Here is a 23,498-nt window from a genome sequence, read left to right on the forward strand (position 1 = left end):
ATTTAAGAAGAAGAGAGATTTTTCCTTTGAAGATACTGTTAAGTCTAAAGCTGTGAAGCCTAAGACATCAAATTTACTATATATGAGTTGACACAGTTGAGGAAGAACCGAGGAAGCTCAAACCAAAGAGATGTAGGTACAATGTCAATCTGTCCGCTTCAGTTTAAGAGCTTTTCTTGCTGCTCTTGTAGACTTGCTTATGCACTGATGCACATATATTGACGAGAGAGAGAGAGAGAGAGAGAGAGAGAGAGAGTATTGAAGGCTAAGACCAAAGAGATGAAATATTAGAAAAAAGTAAAAGAAGAAACTAGTTCAGAGCTGCACTGATGCCCATACATTGACGAGAGAGAGAGAGAGAGAGAGAGAGAGAGAGAGAGAGAGAGAGTATTGAAGGTTAAGACCAAAGAGATGAAATACTAGATAAAAGGAAAAGAAAGAAACTAGTTCAAAGCTTTTAAATAACCAAGATGTGGATGTATGGTTTCAAAACATGTGGTAGGAGAAGTTTCAACGTGTAAAGGTAGAAATAGGATATGTGGTGGAAAAGAAATATCAAGGTAATTATATTATTTTCAACCGGTGACTTTTTGTTATGTGAAAAATGAAAGAATAACTAAAATAATTATTGTAGTGGGCTTGACCACTTGAGTTTCACTGTCTAATATATAAATTAAGAGATGGTATGTACAAAATATTTATATAATATTTTCACAATAAATTATAGGTGATTAGTTGTTATTGGTTCAAATTTGAACTTAACACTAAAATTACTTTTTTGTCCTAACAATAACAACTAGTAACAGTAAGATTTTGTTGTAAAATGTTGTGAAAATATTGTGGACATATCATTTCTTAATGTTTTACTGTTATTTAATTTATAGTTATAAAATTATTTATTTATTTATATTTTATAATTATTAATTAATTATTTTCTGACATCATCGTTCCGACCCCGGTCTGACCATAAAACCGAAAATCACTCTCCATTTCGGTTCTTTGACTGTACCGATTTTTAAAACCATGATAGCAGCGCATCTACTGGCTATGGTACCCGGCTACAGGTCATAAACCAGATGCTGAACTCCTGAATTAGCTCAGCAAAAATGTGAATTGAACCTTTCCTTAACCCATTGAACCATCTCAAAACGGTGGGCCTGAGACTCAATGGAAATACCTTACACATTAGTGCGTCATTATAAGTGTGCAAAGACATCATTTGGATATAATGGCTTACGTGCTCTACCGGATCCGCTTTCCTGTCATAAGAATTAAACAGAGGCTGTGCAAATCTACTCGGCATTGGGGCTCATTCAATTTCCCCCAAGAACGGTGAATGGGCAGCTCTACATAATGCCCAGCTCATAGCATCCATAGCAGCATTCCGAGGTCGTTGCTCTTCTGGGGAAATTGAGTCCCTGTTTGTGTACTCCCGTGAATGATCCCAGTGTCGATGGGAATCAGATTGGTGGGAGCTTGCTCCATAGCGACCTCCCACGCTAGCCGACGCTTCCTCACGCTCCTCGCGGTCCCTTCTTCGACGCCTACCTCTCGCCTCCAGCTCCAAATCCCTCACCAACTTACGCAAACGTTTAAGCTCCTCATCCCTTTAGTCAAAGCGATGATGCCTTAAAGCACCCAATAGTGTCTGATGCGTTTGAAATGACCCTTCTCTAAGGTTAGACTGCTTTTCCTCCTGCTCACACTGCTTATCTTCGCGCCTTTTTTGCCTTCTTTCTCGCCAAGTAGAACCCTGAAAAGATCTCCAAGAACCACTTTCAGCATAACTTCCTGATTGACCTTCGAACATTTTCCCTGTGTAGGTCTCGGCAGAACTACAGCTATGTAGGAGATTCCCACAGACGACGCCAATTGTGCTCACCCAAAGAGGCTTTAAACGAGATGGGGAAATATTTGGGCTCACAACTAATTTGTATGGTGGGCTTAAGAGTTTCGTACTACGAGTAATCCTTTGTTGGTCGACCCAACAACACCTCCTAGTGCAAATGAACTCTCCTTCGCTCTCCAAGTCTCTCTGCTCTTTTCTTCCTATTCTATTTGTCTCTCTCTCTCTCATTCTATTCCCTTATTTATAGCCTCAGCTAAGTGGAGGTGTTATCATTACTTCCAGATCTTACTGGTGCAAATAGGAGTCCAATTCCATTGTTTCTAAGTGGATGTTCTGTTGGGAACGGTGGTAATGACATTAGAATTGGTTCCACTTTCAAAAGACTGTATGGCAGCGATATTCTCTAAGACAATACCGGGTAACCGAGAACGCAGGACGTTCTTGGCATGCATTCTTCTCGTTCACGGAGTAACGTGATCGATATGAGCTCGTCTCTGACACGTTTAGAGGGAGCGACGGGCCTGTCCTGGTATTTGGGCTCTAATTGGGCCCGAAGATGTGTTCAGATTGAGGTCGAAGGCCCAACGACTTGAGTTCGTGTGTCGGGCCATGGGCCTATGGCCCGAAGTTCAATGGGCCTGAGCTTGCACCCCATACAGGTGCTTTTATCACACATGAGCCTCCCGCTCAGTCATAACTATTAACTCCGTGTCATTTGATTGTGAATAGCAAATTGCAACCAAATATTTTATGGCTAGCTAGCCTCCCAAGTTTTCTGGCAAAAGACTTTTTCTTTGTTATTGACTTACTGTTACGTTGGGTTAAGACTTACAAGCCTTATTGAAAATGATGGGGATGTAACTTTGAGCAAGAAAGAAGAAAATAGCAATTAGAGGAAATTGCAACCAAATTTTTTGGCTAGCTAGTCTCCCAAGTTTCCTAGCAAAAGAATTTTTATTTGTTATTGACTTACTACTAAGTTGGGTTAAGACTTACAAGCCTTATTGAAAATGATAGGGATGTTACTTTGATCAAGAAAGAAGAAAATAGCAATTAGAGGAAACTTGGGAGAGAGATAGTTATGTCATGCAGTTAATCTCACAGTTCAAGCCATTTTCTCTCCGACTCCAATCACTTTGTACACGGGGAGGTATCAATTTAGTTACAAGATCTTTGGTATACTTGAAAAGTTTTATCCTGAAAAGACGTTAAATTGGATAGGTTTTATTGGGCTGAGGTGGCACAAAAACTTATGTAAACACAGTTTGATGATGTGTTTATTTTTTATTGGCCGGGGCTACAAGGTCAGCTCCTGGATAACGGATTACCTAAGTATTTCCCTTAAAATATAACCAAACATTTACGTTCATCATTCAATTGAGGAAATCTTAACCTAATTTGATATTTGCTACTGAAATTAAAATTGCCCTATTTATCAAATGTCAAAAATACTTTTGAAAAGAAACAAAGAAACTATTATTGAATTCAAATAACCTAAGCCATGCATGCATGTAGCAAAGTCAAAGAAGTGTACGTGGCTTAATTATATGCGATGATTAAGAAATTGGATACAATATCCTTATGGGACAAAATGGTACTGCCCATAATTATATAGGATGATTGAGAAATTGGATTCAATTTCCTTATGGGACAAAATGGTACTGCCGAGCATTCGCATTAATGAGTTAGAAAAAGCGGTAAGATGTACATATTTTTTCTCTCTTCCCATCTACTACTGTCCACTAAATTTAGGATAATATATGTATGGGCTCAAATCACCAATAATTCACTTTCATGAAGCATGGGTGTGTTTCTGGATTCAGGTGCGGGTGCGGGTGTGGGTGCGAGACTCGGCAATTTTTGAAAAAGTAGGGTGCGGGAGTGGCGGGGTGCAGCGATTAAAAAATTTTTAAAAATATTCTTATTTATATTTTCTATATATTGCTAAGCATACTTTTTCATATAATTGTAAATATAAACCAATTTAAGAGTAATAGTAGATAATAATTAAAAGACTATGTTCATAGATTAGAATATATATATATATATATATGTTATCCTCTCTTTAGTCATTCCACTCTAAAACCAACCCCACCTACCAATTCTCTTATGTATTTCTCTATCTTCTCTTTCTTATGTATTTCCTTGTCTTCCTTTTTCTTTTAAGTCCTATCTCTACCGAATCCCAATATTCCCACGTTTCAATTCCCAAATCTCATCCCAGTTGAGTATTCAAAAGTTTCTTTGAAGTTCCCTTCTTCTTTTTAGCTTTTAGTCATTCCACTCTAAAACCAACCCCACCTACCAAATCTCTTATGTATATCTCTATCTTCTCTTTCTTATGTATTTCCTTGTCTTCCTTTTTCTCTTAAGTCCCATCTCTACCAAATCCCAATGTTCCCACGTATCAATTCCCAAATCCCATCCCAGTTGTGTATTCAAAAGTTTCTTTGAAGTTCCCTTCTTCTTTTTAGCTTTTAGGACTTTAGTTCTCTAAACAGTCTAAACTCTCTTCTTCATGATGGTAGTCTGCTACTGGTCTCTATCTTCCTTTCCTCTCCCGTTATAGTCAGCTCCAAAGAGTACCTCTACTTGTGTTGCAGAATTCTCTTCAAGAAATGCTTGAGCTAATCTCTTTTCCAGAAACTTTCAGAGACAAGGATAAAACTAAACAACAGACAGTGGCTTTGAGTTTAGAGTTTAGACCTAGTTGAAGGAGAAATAGTGTGGCTTTGAGTTTAGACCCCGCAAGAAGACGAAATAGGTAGGTTCAGAAAGGGAAAATGAAGCCAATATCAACCGGTTTTGGCTGATTTCGGCCAGAATCGGCGCGAATCGGAAAAAAAAAAAAAAAAGGCAAACCTGCGTGTTGGAGGAGCGTCGTCGCGAGTCCAGTGCGGGTGTGGCGGCCCTAGAGCTGCATGTGTACAACAATGGATAGCAAGGAAAGGCTCTTGAATCCAACTTTATTGCTTATAATTATCATTTCATCCTTGTGGGGTTCGTCAGCGGCCTCAGAAACGCTAACGCAAGGCGATGTTCTTAATTCTCCCCAATACCTCGTTTCTGCCAAACAGAGGTTCACCTTGGGATTCTTCAGCCCAACTTCTTATGATGGAGACAAAAAAAACAGTTACTTGGGCATTTGGTACACAAATTATACGGAAAACATAGTATGGATCGCCAACCGAAACAGACCTATTTCAGATGATTCAATCGCGTTTCTTACCCTTGACCATCTGGGAAAGTTGATGATCAATTCCAGTGGATTTGGAGGTGATCCTTTTGTAATATATTCTGGTGGTGAAACTGAAAACACTAGTGCTACTCTACTAGATACTGGCAACTTAGTAGTATCAGAAGTGAACTCCAATGGCTCTATTGGAAGGAGCTTGTGGGAAAGCTTCGATGATCCCACTGACACGCTTCTGCCTGGGATGAAATTGGGTCTCAATCACAAAACTGGGCGTAATTGGTCTCTTATTTCATGGTTGGCAGAAGATGATCCAGCATCAGGAGCCTTCACACTCGAGTGGGAACCCAAGACAAGGAGATTGGTTATCAAGCGGCGAGGGGTACCTTATTGGAGTAGCGGTCTGCAGCTGAGCAGCTCGAAGAATGTATCCTTGTTTGATTATATTCACCCCACCAAAGGTCAGGATTACATTATCAATACGGATGCAGAAGGGCAGTACTTCACTTATTCTCTTGACACTGAATTTGACTTGTTGGATCAAGAAAGATCGGCATGGCAGTTAAAATACTGGGGCCCGATAATGGATAGAAGTATTTTAATTATGAAGATGAATTTTTGCTATGGTTACGGTATGGATGATGAAGGATGTGAGACATGGAATCAACCAGAGTGCAGGCTTATGGGTCGCCAAACGTTTGAGCAAAAATCTGGAATCTTTACACGTATGGGTCCTGATGGTCTACCGCAACTTGCAGCCGGTGTTTTTGATAACAGACCAACCATTGGTCCTGCTGATTGTAGAGATCTTTGCTGGAATAACTGTGACTGTCTGGGCTATAGTGGAAAAGAAGGAATAGGATCTGGATGCCAGTTTTGGGAAGGAAATGTAACATTCAATCCTGATGATGGACGTTCTCGTTCAAGAATTTTAAAATATGTTCTAACGAAAGAAGATCCTTCAAATAAAGGTTAGAATACGAAATAATGCTCTACCTGAAACTACAATTATCTTTATTATATCTATAATGTTTATATTGTAATTTTAATTGCAATATCACAATGAGGTCATGACTTCATATAACCATGTTCGTGAAATATGTTCCAACACCATTAGTAAAAAGAAATTATGTTAAAAGGCCAAAATGTATACACTTCTTAGACTTTGGGTTAGTAGTTGTTTTTAGGTTTCCATACTCATAAGTGAGACTTTCTTCCGTTTAATTTCGGTGGCACAAGTTAGTCGCATGCATTTCTTGCGACCCCTTTATAATAAATTTATATATATTAATAAAATAGTAATTTGGAATATTAATGCATCAATTAAAAAAAATGGTATATTTAAATTAAATAAACTTTTATTTCACTTTCCCACACTTTCTCAACCAAACAGATTAGATCCACCACCTTTTATCAAAATTGCTAGTACCCTCCTCTCCAACAACATTCCATTGTCATCTTAAACTCCCTCCAAAACACCTCTTTCAAGGTCATCGATGTCCTCATTGCCTTGGCCATCCCTATCTCCACTAGCAACTCTTTCAGTACTAAGGTTTTAGACAATACTGCACTCTCATTCCTTCCTTCACTATTGATGTTGTCTGCTTCTCACCTCCTCTTCACCGCTGTCAACTTAGAGAGTTTTGGGGAGTTGGAAGAACCAAAAGGTTTTAGGGAACCAAAAAGGATCCATGTTTGAGAGAGAGAGAGAGAGGTTTTTCCCCAAATTCAATATAATAGTTTATTAGATTAAAATTCAAATTGAATATTTTATTTAAAAATGAGTTTTATATTATAAAATGGTATCTGCATTTCAATTCCATCATTGACAGCAAATGGAAGTTAGTTCAAGAGTCAATTCACGAATTTGGAAAACTCAGGAAGTAAAAGAAAGAATTGAAACCTTAGTGGATTAGTTTGCAAGTAATCCAAACTCTAGGGGGTGTTTTTGCATTTTGGCCTTATGTTAATGTTAGCATATAATCATAACCGCCGGAAAGGAAGGAAAGTTAAAAAATAAGTTCATTCTAACATGCATATGATCATCAAATTATTACCGATTGCTTTGTGTAATGTTGAATTGTATTCCTTTGTTAGACTTTACCACTTCATGCATATGAGTTAAAAGGAAAACTATGCCCTACTAGACCAAAAAAAAAAACCTTCAAAACGGTTCAGATGGTAATTGAAAAGACCACTCATATGTATTTTTAGTCTTTTCTTAAAAAAAAAAAACTTTTATTTTTAGTCACATGACATTTTTAATTTATGTGACTTGTTTGAACACTACACATGAATGATCTTATGAATCATTACGTAGTGGGTTAGAGGAGATTCCTCTAAACTTAGTTTGGTGGAGAATTTTGTTATAAATCAACTAGCTTAAGGAACTCCATAGATTTTGCCCTTTGTTAGGTTTTAGATTGAAAGTTCAATTAGTGTGTAAAACACTAATAAATGTTTAGACCCCCAATTTCAAATTAAACCAACACAAGCTTATACCTAAACAATATATGTGTGGAATAATTGGTACAAGCAAAAACCCAAACAAATAAACAACTCCACCATAATTAATCACAATACAACAACAATTAAAAGGTAAGAGTAATGGTTAGAGAGATGCAAACACAAAGATAATACTGGCACGTGTTATCGAAGAGGAAACCAAAGAATTCGGTGAAAAACCTCTCCGCCACCCTCCAAACGGTAAAATGATCCACTAGATAATAAAGTTGGAGTACAAGAATAACAAAAGACCCTCCAAGCCTAGTCTACCCAATGTACTTAAGCCCTCCAAGCTCCTACTACCAACTGGTTAAGCCTAATCGTGTCTTCTCTAACTTTTTGGATCTAGCAATAAGCCTATTGCATCAACCAAGTGAATTGGTCATCTCTGAACTACTTCCCAAGTACCAAAATACCTCCTCACTGATATAGGTATGGTGAGATAAAGATTTGGCTAATGAACCTTTAAGGGTATGTCAATGAAAAGGATGAAAGTAGAGAAATTTGAATAATCAAAAGTCTAAGATTATGGATGAGTCAATCTTGGTTTTCTTTAAGGTTTCTCTCTCAAAATTCTCTCTGAAAGCTCTCTACATTTCGTGGGTATAAGGGTATTTATAGTAGGGTACGTGAGGAATGTGAAAAGTAATTTTTCTACAAAATGGGGCATTCGGGTGACTCATTCTCGCGACTGGAACGAGTCGTGAGTTAACTGCCAGGCCAAACTGTACTTTCTGTCCTGTAGTGCTCCAGCTGTCGTGACCCTTCAGCCTCCTGCATGCTTCACACGTGTGGCATTTTGGTGAGTTGCGAGTTACTTGCGAGATCCAGTTGCTAGAATCCTCTTGAATGCACACACTTGAATTTCTTCACACTCTCTCACACACAACCCTTACATTATTCCCACCTAAATACAGGGTATCTAATTGATGAAATGACAAGCAAATGTGGCACAGAATAAAGCCAACACATGGTTGAATAAATTCAACCTTACATAGATTACTGGCCAAATTCTTGTGTCAAAACAAAGTGTTATGAGGATGTTAATGTAATCATGTTTGGTTTTTATTAAATTCAAGTCAAGAAGCATATTGAAAATTTCAAGCTTCTAAAGATTTGTTTGAGCGAAAATATTCTCACTTGAGCAAACTTTGAATAGAGTTTGGTAGACCTCCCTTTAATAAAAAACTTAATCAAATGTTTGCTTGACCTTTGCTTAATTCTTGCTTGAGTTAAATTTTTGTCATGCCACTTGTTTAAATTAAATTTCCCTATATAAAACAACCCTTACTATATAGAGAGATAGACATTGCTATCGAGGGGGAAATTGATGCCTCTATCTAAAATATTGGGAAGCCAAGCCGAAACTCGATTATGGGATCTTGAGATGGTACCCAAAGGCTTTCAATGTGATGACAAAGTCTATCCAAACAAGAAACAAAAGCTGCACTTGACAAAACAGCAACAAAAGCCCAATGAAAAACACGTTACAATACTTAATTAGTACATTAGTGGTCCTGGTCTGATAGTTCAAGTGAAATAAAATCTCCAGTGGTAAGGGTAAAATTACACTTAGTCCAGAAAAACAGATTTAAACAGTCCCATGGTCAATGATTAAATACGTTTAGGAATGTGTTAACTCCTGGGGGTCCTTGCATGTCTTGGTTAGGGAAGTTTATTATACTTTCAGCCATCATTACATTAATGTGAGGGAAGAGTTTGATTGTTACATATACATTATATCCTTCAATGGTAAAATAAAAAGTAAAAATTAAAGGTTCCATGGGAAGAGGGAAAGGATTAATTGGCATGGTATGAAGGGAGAGAGGGGTCTCAGCTCAATGCAGCAAGTATCAAACTAGGATTTTGGTGAGTGTGTGTTCATAAGGCATGGATGAGACAATGTGGATTGATTTGAGTGAGTGGGATGGGATTAACTCTAAGATTAAGGCTTTTTGTGAGTAGTAGGTTGTTGTGACTAGTTGGGAGACATTTGTGAGCTGTGATTATGTAAAGGGGAGGAAAGAATATTTGAGGTTAGATGAGTGTGGGTTGAAGGAGATGAGAAGTGAACTTAAAGGGAGCTAAACTACTAGTAAAAATAACAAATAGATCAGGAGTTTCAAAGGGGTAGTTGTGTCTGTGGGCTGAAATACTTATGTTTTTATAATGGAGTTTTAGGGAAGTATTAACTAACAAGAGTCCAAGAAAAAACGTAGGGTTAATCAGAGGTAGGAAACCAAGGTTAATCTTCCTGTGATTTTTGGTCAGAAGTAGATGGTTTACTTTATGGGCTGCTTTGCTTCTTTAGGTAATGATAGGATTTTAGAGTGCTTTGCATTAAATGTCAAGATTTCTGAGGCTGAGCTTAATCAATGTGATTGGGGCGTGTATCATAAGCAAATCCTAAAGCTGCAACTGAGATTTAGACCCCCAAGAAGTAAGATTCAACACCCCAAGTCAGGTGTCAAGTTTTAAGCCTACTTCAGGGGGTTCCGCTGGAGGTACCTTTATGCCCTCCAAACCACATGTTCCCAATTTTTCTCCTTTAGGATTCATGGGCTTGGGACATGAATCATGTCTTGAATGTTTTTAACATTTATAGCATCAATTTGTTGGTGCTTGGATAATTTGGTTTCAGCTCCCCTTCCACTGGAACTGTAGTCTTGAGGAAGGTGATGGAGTTCCATCATCCTTTAGGTTGTAGCTGATGTTACAAGCCTCGGGTACTGTTCACGTTAGGTAGAGAGTGACAAAAATTGATGGGACAACCCCTAGTTCATCCTTAAGGACTTGGATCTCTTGTTGTACTTTTGGTCAGGGATGAACAAAGGCTGTTTGCCCACTTCCAGCCTCTTGCTGGGATTTCTTGGATTGGGCTTGTTCACCTGGGTTGATTCCTTTGGTCTAGGTTGTGTGCATCCTACAAAATCAACAATACATGTTGCCATGAGTTTTCCTTCCTCATGGACTTTTATTAGTAGATATTCTTTGGGTTCTTATAGATACTTGCAATGGGTCTTTGGGCAATTAATTGTAATGTTTGCAAAAATATGACAAGTCTCAAAGTACCTTTGAAAATAACCTTTACTATGACGGATTTCATATCATAAATAATGTTCATGGCTTTTAATAGTCGCATCATAATTTAAGTAATAAGCTTGTGGGATCGAGTACTTTCCAGGAGTGTTGATGTCGTGACACAAATGGTGATCATGTACTTCATGGGTCTATAACGTCATCTTCAAGATAACCCCCAATGAGTTTTTAGTATAAGACAATCGCAATATTTAGGCAATGATTATACCATGATATATATTCTTGAACGTTTTTCAAGCGTTTAATAATCTTGGATTTTTTTTGTGTGGATAAAATAGTGCAAATGAAAGAATGGGCTTTGGATATAGCCAATGGGGACTTAGGTCTTTGATATTGACAATGAAAATTAGGTTTTTAATATTGCCAGTGGGAACTGGGCTTTTGATATTGCCAATGAGAATTGGGTTTTGATGTTGCCAATGAAAATTAGGCTTTGATGTTGCCAATGAAAATTGGGCTTTAAATGTTGCTAATGAGAATTGGGCTTTAAATGTTGCTAATGAGAATTGGGCTGTTAGATAAATAAATTACTATGGGTTTAAACCATAGGCTTTGATTATGAACTTGAATTCCATTGATAAAGTTGCTTTGCAATGGATTTGAATCGTGGGCTTTTCAAACCTTGCCAAGCATAAAGTATTCTCGCTTTTTAGAAAAATTAGATTTTATCTCGCTTTACTAAATAATTCGGGCTTTTATGAGAAAGTATTGGGCCTTGTAACCCAATTTTGTGGTAGAAAGGAGAAAGGTTGTGGGCAAGTATAATGATAGTTTGGAAAAAATATTTAAGCATGTCCAATAATACATTTGAAAGGAAAATAAATAGCTTTTATTTAAATAACATTAGGTGTAAAGAAAAGTACCCCAACAATTGCTATACTTGAGCAAATTTAAGAGCCAAATTTCCTTTAGCCAAAGAGGTCCAAATTCCTTTCCTTTGAGTGTTTCTCTTAGGATTTATTTGGATACCGTTTATTACTGAAAACACTGTAACAAATAATTTTTAAATGTGTGAATAGTGCCGTGAGACTTAATTTTACAGTTTTTTTTTGCTGAATTTTATACTTACGGGTCGCATGAACAATGTATGGGACCCACGAAAAAACGCTGGACGTAGCTGAAAACACTTTTCAGCTCTATCCAAACTTACACTTAGTGTTTAGAATTACATTTTGAGAGTTTCTTGCCTTGAGCTTGAATGGCTAAAACTCTTATGCTATGTTTGGAAGTTTTGAAAGAGAGGAAAGTAGAGTAGAGGGGAGCAGAGAGAAGGAGAGTATTGGAGAGGAGAGTAGAGGGGAATGGTTATCCTCCATCTTGTTTGGATGTTTTAAAATAAAGTAAGGGGAAGGAGAATAATTTAGTCTTTTTCATTTGTAATTTTGTTAATATGGTAAAGCTAAATTTGATAATTCATTTGGTTAAACATTTTATACTTCACTCTCCTTCCAAATCTCTCCAATTTGGGGGAATTAAAAATGAGGGGTTAGAAGTAGTTCAAACTCCTCCAAATCCCTCTCTCTCATTCCTTAAAAAACATCCAAACAAGGTAATTAAACTACTCTTTCTCCCTCTACTCTACTCCCCCTCCTTCCCCCAACATCCAAACATAGCATTAATTCTTTGCAACCAACAAGTTAGTTCTTCGACAATTAGTAGTTTTTGTTGATTATTAGAATTCCAAGATATTGTAGACGAGGTTCGTTCATAGAGAAAGAATTTGCAAACGAGGTTATGTATGTACGTAGGTTGTTTACACCCCCCCCCCCCCCCCCCCCCCCCCCAAAAAAAAAAAAAAAAAAAACTAAAAAACTAGAAAACTAAGTAGGTTATACCTATTGCTCCTAGTGAATTTTGTAATCAAATCTTGGAATCTTCTGTAACCCTTTGATCATTTTTTTTTTTTTACTTTTTCGTGTTTAACAACGACTATAACTTTTGTCCAAATAAAGGAAATAAGAAATGGATTGTACCAGTGATCGTTACTGCTATACTTGTGCTTTTCTTGGGAACCTTCAGCTTATGGAGGATATATCGACAACGAGGTATATAATCACAGATAATATTTTTCTTTTTCTTTTTCTTTTTTGCATTGTGTTCAAAACTTTGTGCCCAATTTTTTGAATGGCTAGTATACTTTGATATTAAATAACAAAACAGTTGACGCTGAAAGAAGGGAAGAGGAACACCTACTTGAGCTCACAACACCTGATAGATTATTAGATGCATATGAGCTTGAAAAAGACGGAAATGCAAGACATAATATAAAAGTGTTCAGCTTTGCATGTATTGCAACAGCTACAGATAACTTCTCAGCTGAAAGTAAGCTTGGAGAAGGTGGTTTTGGACCAGTTTATAAGGTATGCTTCCAAAAAAAAAAAAAAACCATTTAAGATGGTTTATAGCTTATGATTGACAATGTTGAATAATCGATGTTGTATAAACTATAGGGAGCATTACCCGAGGGGCGAGAAATAGCAGTAAAAAGGTTGTCAAGAAATTCAGGACAAGGATTAGTGGAGTTCAAAAATGAGCTTATTCTTATAGCTAAACTTCAACACATGAATCTTGTCAAACTCCTTGGATGCTGCTTTCAAGGGGAGGAAAAGATGTTGATTTATGAGTTCATGCCCAACAAAAGTTTGGATTCCTTTCTCTTCGGTTAGCATTACTCTCACTTTATTCTTATGTAATTTTACATATTTTGCATTGAATATATCATCATTTTAATTATGAGTATAATGAAATCATCATACTTCACTATTCCTTGTAAGACAGATCCAACTAAAAGTTATCTATTGGACTGGAAAATACGAGTCAATATCATTGAAGGGATTGCTCAAGGACTACTTTACCTTCACAAATACTCAAGGTTAAAAGTAATACATAGAGATTTGAAAGCTAGTAACATTTTGCTAGACGAAAACATGTGTGCCAAAATATCTGATTTTGGTATGGCAAGAATTTTCAAGCGTGATGGATTGGAAGCAAATACTAATAGAATTGTTGGGACATAGTAAGTTAGAATTTGTTTATTTTTGTATTTAGATGAATTAGTTGTTCTTACAACTCCACTAATCCATTGGTTTTTGTTTTAGTGGTTACATGTCTCCTGAGTATGCCATGGAGGGCATTTTCTCTGAAAAATCTGATGTCTTTAGTTTTGGTGTTTTAATGCTTGAAATTGTGAGCGGAAGGAAGAACAACAACTTCTATAATGTTAACGGCCCACTGAACCTCGTAGGATATGTAAGTTTTTGAAGCTTATTACAAATTTAGCTATCTTCTTCACCAAATTTTTTTTTTTTTTTTCACTTTCCAAAGTTTTGATACAAATTATGTCTATTTAAGGCATGGGACTTGTGGCAAAGAGGTTCTGGGAAAGACATAATGGATCCAACTTTAAAAGATTCATGTCCTATGCACCAATTGCTAAGATTCATTCATGTGGCTCTCTCATGTTTAGAAGATAGTGCGGCAGACAGACCTACAATTCTAGAAGTTATTTCTATGCTTAAAAATGAAACTATGCCACTTCCTATTCTTAAAAAGCCAGCATTTTTCATGGGAAGTAATGTCAATAATGAAGATTTACAGAGAAAAGAGTCAAAAAACTATTCAGTAAATGGCTTGTCCATTTCTAGAATAGATGCAAGATAGAGGTATGTCTTTCCACAACTATGCATTTCTATATAGTTACATTTTTTCCCCTTTCAAAATATGATAAAAATAAACGAAAAATGAAACATTACAAAAATAATTCAAAGGAAATGCAAACTAATATTTACATTCTTCCTAGAGAAACTTATTTTATACCCTTGAAGTATAACGAGGTGGTGCTCTTTTCTCTCATGTAAATAGTGGATCTTACAATGAATTTAATTAGCATGAACCACTATTCTTTTTTTTTTTTTTTGCTGAATGAACCACTATTCATCTAAGAGGAGTACCACATTGATCATCTTACTACAACTGTATTGAACAATTATTCCATACCATTAAACCGACATGGTCTATATAAGTTTCAATGAAAAAAGAAGTATTGAAAAGTTTTGATCCAGCAAAATCTGAACTGAATCCATTAGTTCATTCAAATTCAGCGGATAAAAACAAGAATAAATAGAAAACCTTGTATTTGACCCGACCACTCAAGCAAGTAGGGTAGGATTGACCGAGGGTTACATGAGTACCCATTTCTTCTTCTTCTTTTTCTAAAGAAACCCCGCCCCTAATTTCCTTTTATTTTAAATTTTAAGTTATTGTTTAAACCATTTATAGAATAGTTATATTTCAAATTTTTAAATTTTGAATTTTGAATTTTTATTGACCTATTTTAATTTATACTAAAGCCATATTAAATTTTCTTTATTGTAAATGAAAATATTAATAATATTACTCTCCAACTTAAGTTACATTTCTTAAATATGAAAATTTTTGGTATTAGATTTAGAACTAAAATAAAGTAGTTTTTTTTTGTAAGTTTATTACAGATTTTTTGTGTGCAATTTATTATTTCTCTTTACCTATCATGTTATATTTTATTCTTAAAATATTTTATATTTAATTATTTTATAAGTCATTAATTTTGTTCATATTTTATATATGACAGGTGCCCTCAAGGATGATCTTTGGACCACGGTATCCATTTTTTATTGTCCTTTTGTGAAATTATTAGAGTAATAAATTGTTAAAGTTACAAGTTTGTGTTTCTTTGTTGTATTGAAAGAAATATAAAAAGAGTTTGTCAAAATTTCTTATTTATTGTTTGTATGTGAAAAATAAATAAATAAGAAAGTTTGACAATCTAAAAGCAACCGCATTAGTCCTTCAAAACTAGAAAAAAGTAGACAATTTTACACATTTTACCCAAAAATTGACCCACATCATTGGAGCTAAAGTTGTGCAAATTTTCATTTTTGCTTGTATATTTACATGGCTACTGTAGCTTTGCATTTCACTTTGAACTTTTTTATTCTTTTTTCTCTCACCAAGTTAGACTGTTCTCAACTTCTCTCTCTTTTCCTCTAGCTCCAAAGCCTCTTCTTTCTGGATCTCACACACACTCTTTCTTCGTCTAAGCAACAATCATCTATGCATATCTTTGAAAGATCATCTCCTTGATTCTACTTCTCTAGGCTTGGAGTTGGAGATAACACTAAAATATTTTATCATCTTCATTCTTGGGTTTCTAAAATTTTTTGGTTCATCAATGGAGTTTTGGTATGTGTGGAAGTTCAATGTGGTAATTTAGGTGTATGAGTGATTTCTAGAGTTTGCAGTTTCTCTCTTTCTCGTAGTATATAACCTCAAATCGTTGGGTTTTGGGTATGATTTGTTGGAAATTTTGTTGTGTTTTGGGTTTTGTTGGAAACACAAGAGCTGGGTCTTGATATTTGAGAATCTTAAAAAGATGGGTTTTAGGTTTTGATATGTGAGAAGCTGGGTTTTATTTAAGATTTGTTGGAAATTTTGCATAAGATTTGATTTTTGAGATGAGTTTTAGGTTTTAGAGGAAATTTTGATTGATAGGGCTGTGAGAACGTACACAACAAATTATTTGAAAACAAATATTTGAAATACATCATCTGAAGTTATCTTTACCCTCAATATGAATTTGAGATAAGAACTGACAGAATCTTTATCTATTACAAAGGTTGATTAGAGTTGGGGTCTCTATTTTATCCTTGAAGGGGTGGTATGTGTGCAAATTAGGGTTGGTTTTTGGTTGAGGAGGAGAGAGAAATGATTTGGGAGAATAATAAAAAATTAATATTTTAATGAAATGTGGTGTAAAATAGATAACCTAACGCGGAGTGTTTTGAAAAGTGGTTGTGTAAAATAGAAAAAGTAGGTTTTTATACTAAAATAGACAAAAACATTTGCAATGACAGATTCGAATGCTCTATAAGCAAGTTTGCATTGAGATATTGAAAGTTGCAGGCCTTGACTGTGGCCTAAGTTATTTTTCAACCATAAATATTGGATATTAGCCCAAATGGCTAGAAGGCTATTTTACGAAGAGCATAAGCATTGGTGGTGCCAAAAATTTAGCAATTAAGCACCATAAAAGCCTACTTTATCTATTTTACCACCTTACTCTATAAAGAGTAAGACTTAGGTACAGTACTTTGGTGTTGTTCCTTAGGTTCCCCACTTAAGATTCTGTCACGTGGATTTTTTCTCATAGAATGAAAGTGTATTTTTAATTAAGTAGTCACATGGCTGAATCTAAATAAGGGAACCTAAGGAATAACACCTAAGATACTATACCTAAGTTTTGTCCCTTACAAAACATTCAACATCAGTGATTTTATTTTAGCATTCCATAGAATAAAATATTACAAACAATATAATAAAATAATATATCTACTATAATAAACAACAACTACCACCACCAACACAATAAAATAATATAACTCTTAATAAAATATTGTTTTTTTTTCACCATTAGCCAAATTTTTTGGCTTTCCCTCTACTATTGCAGCATGCTTTTTAGTTTTTAGCATTGGTGATGCTAAAAATAGCAATATAAATTTATAGTACCACCAATGCTAATGCAGTAGGAAGTTTGGTATTCAAATTCAAAACCTGACTAAGGCCTTGCCAATATTCAGAATTTGCAAATCCTGATCCTTGTAGCTATCCCTGTAGAATTCACTCTTCCTATAGAGTTATATCATTGAACAAAGAAATTAAAAGTGGGTTAGTCACAAGTTTCACCAAATGAGCCCAGCCCATACCATCATAGGCCTATGAAGCTTAGCGAGTTCTTCGACCCTAGTGCTTGGAGTCTCTGAAATTTGTTATTGTCTCCGAAGTGTCCATTCAAAACTTAGGCCCAAGCAAACTATCCAAAGAAAGAATAAGGAGACATAATCTCTATTTGTTTTTGAAATTCAAACAGGAAAAATACTGATTAATTTTCACGAAATCGTTAAAGATCAGTTTTATTTATTATTTATTACTATCTCTTATTTAAAAGGATAAACCGTGGTACACTAAGTATATCTTTAAGTACAATTATTAATTTACATGAGTAGTGTTAGTGGAATGTAAATTGTACATTGTAGGCAAAATAATTTTTCTAAAGTGGCAAAGCAAATAAATATTTGCTACTTTTAGAGAAAGTGTACAATCTTTTTATTAAGGGCGGTGGTCTATTTATTGGTTATTGAGCTACTCCCAAATCGAGGTACTACATTTGAATCTTACAATAAAAAGCCTTTAGGAAATATCTCACTTTCCAAGCTCAATAATGATGCTTGCAATCTCAAATTTAACGATTAGGATGCTCTTATGGTAACGCCAAGACAAAAAAAGTCACTCTACTCTAATCACCTCCACAATTTATAAGCTAAACTAAATTCAAGATATTATAAATGGAAAGAGGCTCAATTCTATTGCCAAAGCCTCGTTGGGTCGAATTATGAGCTGTTCAATAGACATTCCTACTAAAAGAGCTTTTAATGTAATCTTGGGACATCATCGATGTTCTACTATGCTTCGTTTTTATATGTCACAGCCCAGTAGACCCAAAAAACTGAAAAACTTCGGTGCATTTGGGATAAGCTTATGTTGTACAGCTTTTTTTACTATTTATTTTATTTTTGCTATTATTCATAGGTCTCATGATACTTTTTGATACTATTTATGAGTCTCGCAGTATTATTCATAAGGTTTTTTATCTTTCCGTAAAAAGTTTTAAGTTTTAGCTAAATAAATAGTTTCCAAACCGAACTTCCTTTTCCACCTAATATCCAAAATACCCTTATCCCACACAAAATTACCATATCACCCCCATCCGATAATCTCTCTCAGTCTCTCTCTCTCTGTGTCAATCTCACTCACTCACACAGAACAGAACTAAAGAAATCTCAAAAACCCTAAAAACAAAACCAAACAGAAATGAAAACACTCACAAACTGAAACCTTAAACCCTGTCTCTGTCTCTCTCATCAATGGCTTCTCAAATGGCGATCCTAACTCGAACCCGAACCCTCTTCAAATCTCCCACCACCAAATCCATCACCACCTTCACATTTCTCTCCCAAGAACCCCAACTCGCCGAGTCAACTCACCCTCACTCGCCCTCTCCACCGCCACCACCACCACCACCAACAACAGCAACACCTCTACCCCCAAACCCAGCTTCAGGTAGCCCACTCTACAACGAGAACTGGCGCAGCCCAATCCCCAACTCGCCCAACTCGCTATCCCTGACTCAGTCCCTCATGCCCCTGGGGTTTCTCGCGCAATCCCCGAACTCTCGCATTCAAGCTCTGTCACAGACCCTAGATGTCGAGAGCATGATGAACGTGTTCACCGATTGGATAGCTTCGCAGCGCTGGGGCGAGATGAAGCAGCTGTTCGAGTTTTGGATTCGGTCCTTGGATCGGGCTGGGAAGCCGAATAAGCCCGATGTGGGGCTTTACAACAATTACTTGAGGGCTAATTTGATGACCAATGCTTCGGCGGCCGAGTTGCTTGATCTCGTGGCTCAGATGGAGGATTATGATGTTGTGCCCAACACCGCGTCGTTTAATTTGGTTCTCAAGGCTATGTATAAGGCTAAGGAGACTGTTGCCGCGACTAAATTGCTCGAAAGGTTTGATTTTTTTGGAATGTAATGTTATGTGTTTGTTGAAATGCCTGTGAGAAATGTGGACTGGATTATGTTTTGGATTCGTTTTTTGAAAAATGTGGGATTCCATGATTTTTGTATTTGGGAATGTGGGATTTCCATCACATTGTATATGTGTGTGTGAGACAAATGTAGAACATGTTTTGGAAGATTTTTGTATGTGGGTATGTGTGTCGTGCATGATTTTCTAGTTTTCTAGCTCAAATGACATATCTAGGGTAAAATCGGTTACTTGCCAATAAAAAAAATTCAGTTTTCTTTCCATATTTGGTAATGTGATGGAATGCATGTGATTATGAATTTATGATTGTCTTTGTTCTTAGAAATGAATTAGATTTAAACCAACTTTGCTTGCGTCAATGTTTGTACTTTGTATTGTGTGAACATATTTTCTGGCTAAATGCATGTAAAAATTTGATTACTAAAGTACTGCTTGAAGGATTTCCTTTCTTTTCATCCTTTAGAGATAACATCCTTGATACACATGTAAGTACTTATAGGTGTGTAAGCTGACATGCATTGACTTTATGATGAATCACTCTTCACTTGATGTTTATCAGGATGCTGCAGACAGGGAAAGAATCTCTTCCTGATGATGATTCATATGACTTAGTTGTTGGCATGCTATTTATGACGGACGAGATTGATGCTGCCTTGAAATATATAGATATGGGTTTAAAATCTGGTTATATGTTGTCAATGAGGGTGTTCACTGAATGTGTGCGGAGCTGTGTCAATAAGGGTCGGCTGGATACATTGGTCTCAATTATTGAAAGGTGTAAGGTACATGACTGATATGGTTACTTCTTAGAATATTCCATGTAGGAGTGCACTTATCATCCAATGTTTCTAACGTATGGCTGTTCTATTGGCGTTGTCAGACAATGGATCAGAACAAAGCTCTTTGTCCTGGCTGGAACATGTGCAACTTTATTGCAGAAGTTGCAATGCAAGAGGATAATAGCAAGTTAGCATTCTATGCCCTGGAATTTATGGCCAAATGGATTGCTCGGGGTGAGCAAGCAAGGCCAGCTGTTATGCTTTCAGTAGATGAAGGATTAGTTGTGTCAGCACTTGGAGCTGCCGGTAGAACCTACAACTCTTCTCTATTGGATGCATCATGGGCAATCCTACGACGTTCCTTGCGTCAAAACAAGGCCCCTAACCCAGAATCTTACATTGGGAAGATATATGCCCTTGCATCATTGGGCAATCTACAAAGAGCTTTTAGTACTTTAAATGAATTTGAGGCAACCTATGGAAATTCTGATAAAGAAGCAGAAGAAGAAATGTTCTCTCCCTTTACCTCTTTAAATCCATTGGTCGTGGCATGTTCCAAAAAGGGTTTTGAGACTTTGGATTCAGTATGTCTTTCAAACTTTAAGAATTATTAGTAAGCACTCTCTGGTAGTATATTACTTTTTATGGACTATCTATTAGTTAAAGTTTTACATAATTATAATCTGCAGTTCGATAAATCTGCATTGTTGTACTTTTCTTGAGTTTCTGCAAATTGATGATAATAATCAATTTGGATGTTTTGTTTACTTGGTAAAGGTTGCCTAATGATCACCTCTCCCAAACCTTGTAGAAGTGGGAGCCACGTGCACTGGGGATGACCTTTTGTTTTCTTTCCTTCTAAAAGCCCAACTTTTTTTTGTGGATAAAGTTAAAAGCCCTTTGAACATTAATGCATCAGAAAAAATATGACTCATATCAACCCCTTCCTGCAGCTCTCTGTGTTCCTTTGTGCATGCTATTCACTTATCAGGAGATAAGCAACTATATTTTTCATGCCAAATACTTTAGAAGTCTCATGAGAAGACTGTTGAGTGCTTGGCTTCACACAGTTTTGACTTTGATTCATTCCATTATGTTAATTTTGTTAATTCTTCTCATTAAGGACCAATTTATTGTATCTCGAGAATCTTGTGTCAAGATAATACTATTAGTAGCAGCAAGAGAGAGACAGTTGATGGGATTTTATCTCAAGTATGCTTTTCCTGTAGAGACTCTATATGCAGCATGTGGTTTATTTTGGTTTAAAAAATTAAGATCCGAATATTTTACGTGTCTACTCATTCATTTGCAAATTCTTTCTGATCTGTATTTGTTATGATGTTCCTCAGGTGTATTTTCAACTGGAGAATTTAAGCCGTGCTGATCCTCCCTACAAGTCTGTTGCTGCTCTAAATTGCATAATTTTGGGTTGTGCAAATATATGGGACCTTGATCGTGCCTACCAAACTTTTGAGGCCATTGGTTCCTCGTTTGGATTGACCCCTAATATTCATTCATACAACGCTCTGATGTTTGCATTTGGGAGGCTCAAGAAGGTAGGACTCTCTCTCTCTCTCTCTCTCTCTCTCTCTCAGAGACACACACAGACATGCATTTTGTAACCCTCCCCTTCATCTGCTAGTGCCTAGTTTTGAGTTGCTGGATGAGGAATTGTAGCTAGTTAATGGTGGTTTCATAGGATTAATGAATTGTATGTTTCTGATTAAGGGGCAAGTGAAAACTTGTATTTCTTTGGGGTCCATGTTTATGCCCATGTGTTGCAGAAGGGCCTTGATGCACAGTCAAAGGCTGGCATATGCATGAGCAACACACACAGTAGACAATGTTACAAACACCTTGCTGAGTTAATTTTCTGGTTCTTTGGCAGACATTTGAAGCTTCGAGGGTGTTTGAGCACTTAGTAGGTTTGGGTGTTAAACCAAATGCTATGTCATATTCATTGCTTGTTGATGCTCATCTCATCAACCGAGATCCAAAAGCTGCTCTCTCTGTGATTGACGAGATGGTAACTGCATTTTTTTTTTTTATAAATTATAATTTGGTTTTTTATTTTTATAACATTCAGTTTCTCATCTCTGGAAAAAAAGCTAATGCATGTGTAAATGGGTAGGTAACTGCTGGATTTGTACCATCAAAAGAATCACTTAAAAAGGTCCGAAGGCGTTGTATGCGTGAGATGGACTATGAGAGTGATGACCAAGTTGAGGCCCTGGCTAGAAAGTTCAAGATTCGAATGGGTACAGAGGCTCGGAGGAATATGCTGTTTAATCTTGGGTACAACACCGAATTCGCCAGATAGGTAAATTGATGCATTAGAGGAGTACTTGCATTAAAGAATGAGAAGTAATTATTTTGTTGCCTGAACTGATCCTGTTTACATACGTCAGGCTTGTCCCAAATTTGGGCTATATTTTTTAGGCCTGTAAATTGGATGGTTTGATATTGTAGTGGCAAGTTTGCAGAAGATCATCTGTGTGTCACTGTCATTTCAGTTTTTTTGGTTTTTTCCTTGTCCAATAATTTTTCTTGAATGTATTCCACGTTGATACGAAGGCTAGTTGCTATTTGTTTTTCATCAAAAAGGAGTGGCAATGTATGCTTGGAACTTAAATACATCAACCATATGACTGATTCATGATTATTTTTTCTTCTTGCAGGTCTGCCCCTCTTTGGTCTGGAAAATCTCAATGCTGATAGATTGGTTCACCAAGTTCACAAAGTAGTCTTTGTCCTGATTAGATTTCATCCTTGTTTGTAAATTATCTGATTGTACCCAATTTTGAATCTTGGCAGGATGCATTAGAATGATAGCCTCCTACAGCCTTTTTTTTATACTTATTTTTTTCCCCCTTAGTTTATGCATTCTTTCTGTGCTATCTGAGGAGAACTAGAGGGCAGTGACTCGCTAAACGAGAGAAGATTTGAATGTTGACGAATAATTGTAGGACAAACCCAATTACTTAAGAAGTCCAGAGTAGGCTTTCCCATTTCCCTGTCTATTTGGTTGGTGGGTTATTTATGTTGTGGTGTGCTCATTGGAATGACAATTTTTTTTTTTTTTTCTTTTTTATAGAATGCTAGTGTATGTGGAGTGGGGGAATAGCCCTACAGTGCAGTCAACTACTCCATTTTACTTAAAACGCTTTTATTTGAATCTCTGCAAGTGATTAATCAAAATTTACCACAAACTGAAAGATGAACTTTGTGGGGGAAAGAATTAATAGCTTAATATTGCGCATGCAGGTTACCACTGCCTGCCCTTAATGACTTTAATGGAGTATCTAAAAAGACTAAAACTTCAAAATTAAACGAATTGTTAAAAAGTGATGATGGGAATATTTCAAAGGTTTTATAAACTAATGTATTTTATTTTTGACAGTTCTATTTTATAGTTGAATATATTAACGTTG

At 36.2% G+C, this 23,498-nt stretch overlaps 2 protein-coding genes across 4 annotated transcripts; both read left to right on the top strand.

The window, feature by feature from the left end:
* Positions 1–3,922: 3,922 nt before the first annotated feature.
* LOC142628146 (G-type lectin S-receptor-like serine/threonine-protein kinase CES101) lies at positions 3,923–15,533 on the top strand. 3 transcript variants are annotated; one of them, XM_075802156.1, is made up of 8 exons: positions 3,923–6,013; positions 12,599–12,691; positions 12,807–13,006; positions 13,097–13,307; positions 13,425–13,662; positions 13,745–13,895; positions 13,998–14,308; positions 15,256–15,533. In XM_075802156.1, the coding sequence occupies exons 1-7, from the start codon at positions 4,771–4,773 to the stop codon at positions 14,304–14,306; spliced, it is 2,445 nt and encodes an 814-aa protein (XP_075658271.1). In that variant the 5' UTR covers positions 3,923–4,770; the 3' UTR covers positions 14,307–14,308; positions 15,256–15,533. The 3 variants fall into 3 exon arrangements, with proteins under 3 accessions (XP_075658271.1, XP_075658272.1, XP_075658273.1); XM_075802157.1 differs by having other exon boundaries at positions 12,623–12,691; XM_075802158.1 differs by lacking the exon at positions 12,599–12,691 and having other exon boundaries at positions 12,945–13,006.
* Positions 15,534–18,475: 2,942 nt separating this feature from the next.
* Positions 18,476–23,074, top strand: LOC142629392 (pentatricopeptide repeat-containing protein At1g26460, mitochondrial). Its single transcript, XM_075803372.1, has 7 exons — positions 18,476–19,251; positions 19,848–20,070; positions 20,169–20,651; positions 21,417–21,623; positions 21,956–22,093; positions 22,199–22,387; positions 22,746–23,074. The coding sequence occupies exons 1-6, from the start codon at positions 18,605–18,607 to the stop codon at positions 22,385–22,387; spliced, it is 1,887 nt and encodes a 628-aa protein (XP_075659487.1). The 5' UTR covers positions 18,476–18,604; the 3' UTR covers positions 22,746–23,074.
* Positions 23,075–23,498: the final 424 nt, after the last annotated feature.

This window comes from Castanea sativa, chromosome 3 (assembly GCF_040712315.1).
Source record: "Castanea sativa cultivar Marrone di Chiusa Pesio chromosome 3, ASM4071231v1".
NCBI lineage: Eukaryota > Viridiplantae > Streptophyta > Magnoliopsida > Fagales > Fagaceae > Castanea > Castanea sativa.

Coding starts and splice junctions, on each gene's coding strand:
- LOC142628146 (XM_075802156.1), top strand. CDS start 4,771: ATGTGTACAACAATGGATAGCAAGGAAAGGCTCTTGAATCCAACTTTA. Junction 6,014..12,598: donor AGAAGATCCTTCAAATAAAG/GTTAGAATACGA, acceptor GTCCAAATAAAG/GAAATAAGAAATGGATTGTA. Junction 13,663..13,744: donor AATAGAATTGTTGGGACATA/GTAAGTTAGAAT, acceptor TTTTTGTTTTAG/TGGTTACATGTCTCCTGAGT.
- LOC142629392 (XM_075803372.1), top strand. CDS start 18,605: ATGGCTTCTCAAATGGCGATCCTAACTCGAACCCGAACCCTCTTCAAA. Junction 20,071..20,168: donor CAATTATTGAAAGGTGTAAG/GTACATGACTGA, acceptor TGGCGTTGTCAG/ACAATGGATCAGAACAAAGC. Junction 20,652..21,416: donor GTTTTGAGACTTTGGATTCA/GTATGTCTTTCA, acceptor GATGTTCCTCAG/GTGTATTTTCAACTGGAGAA.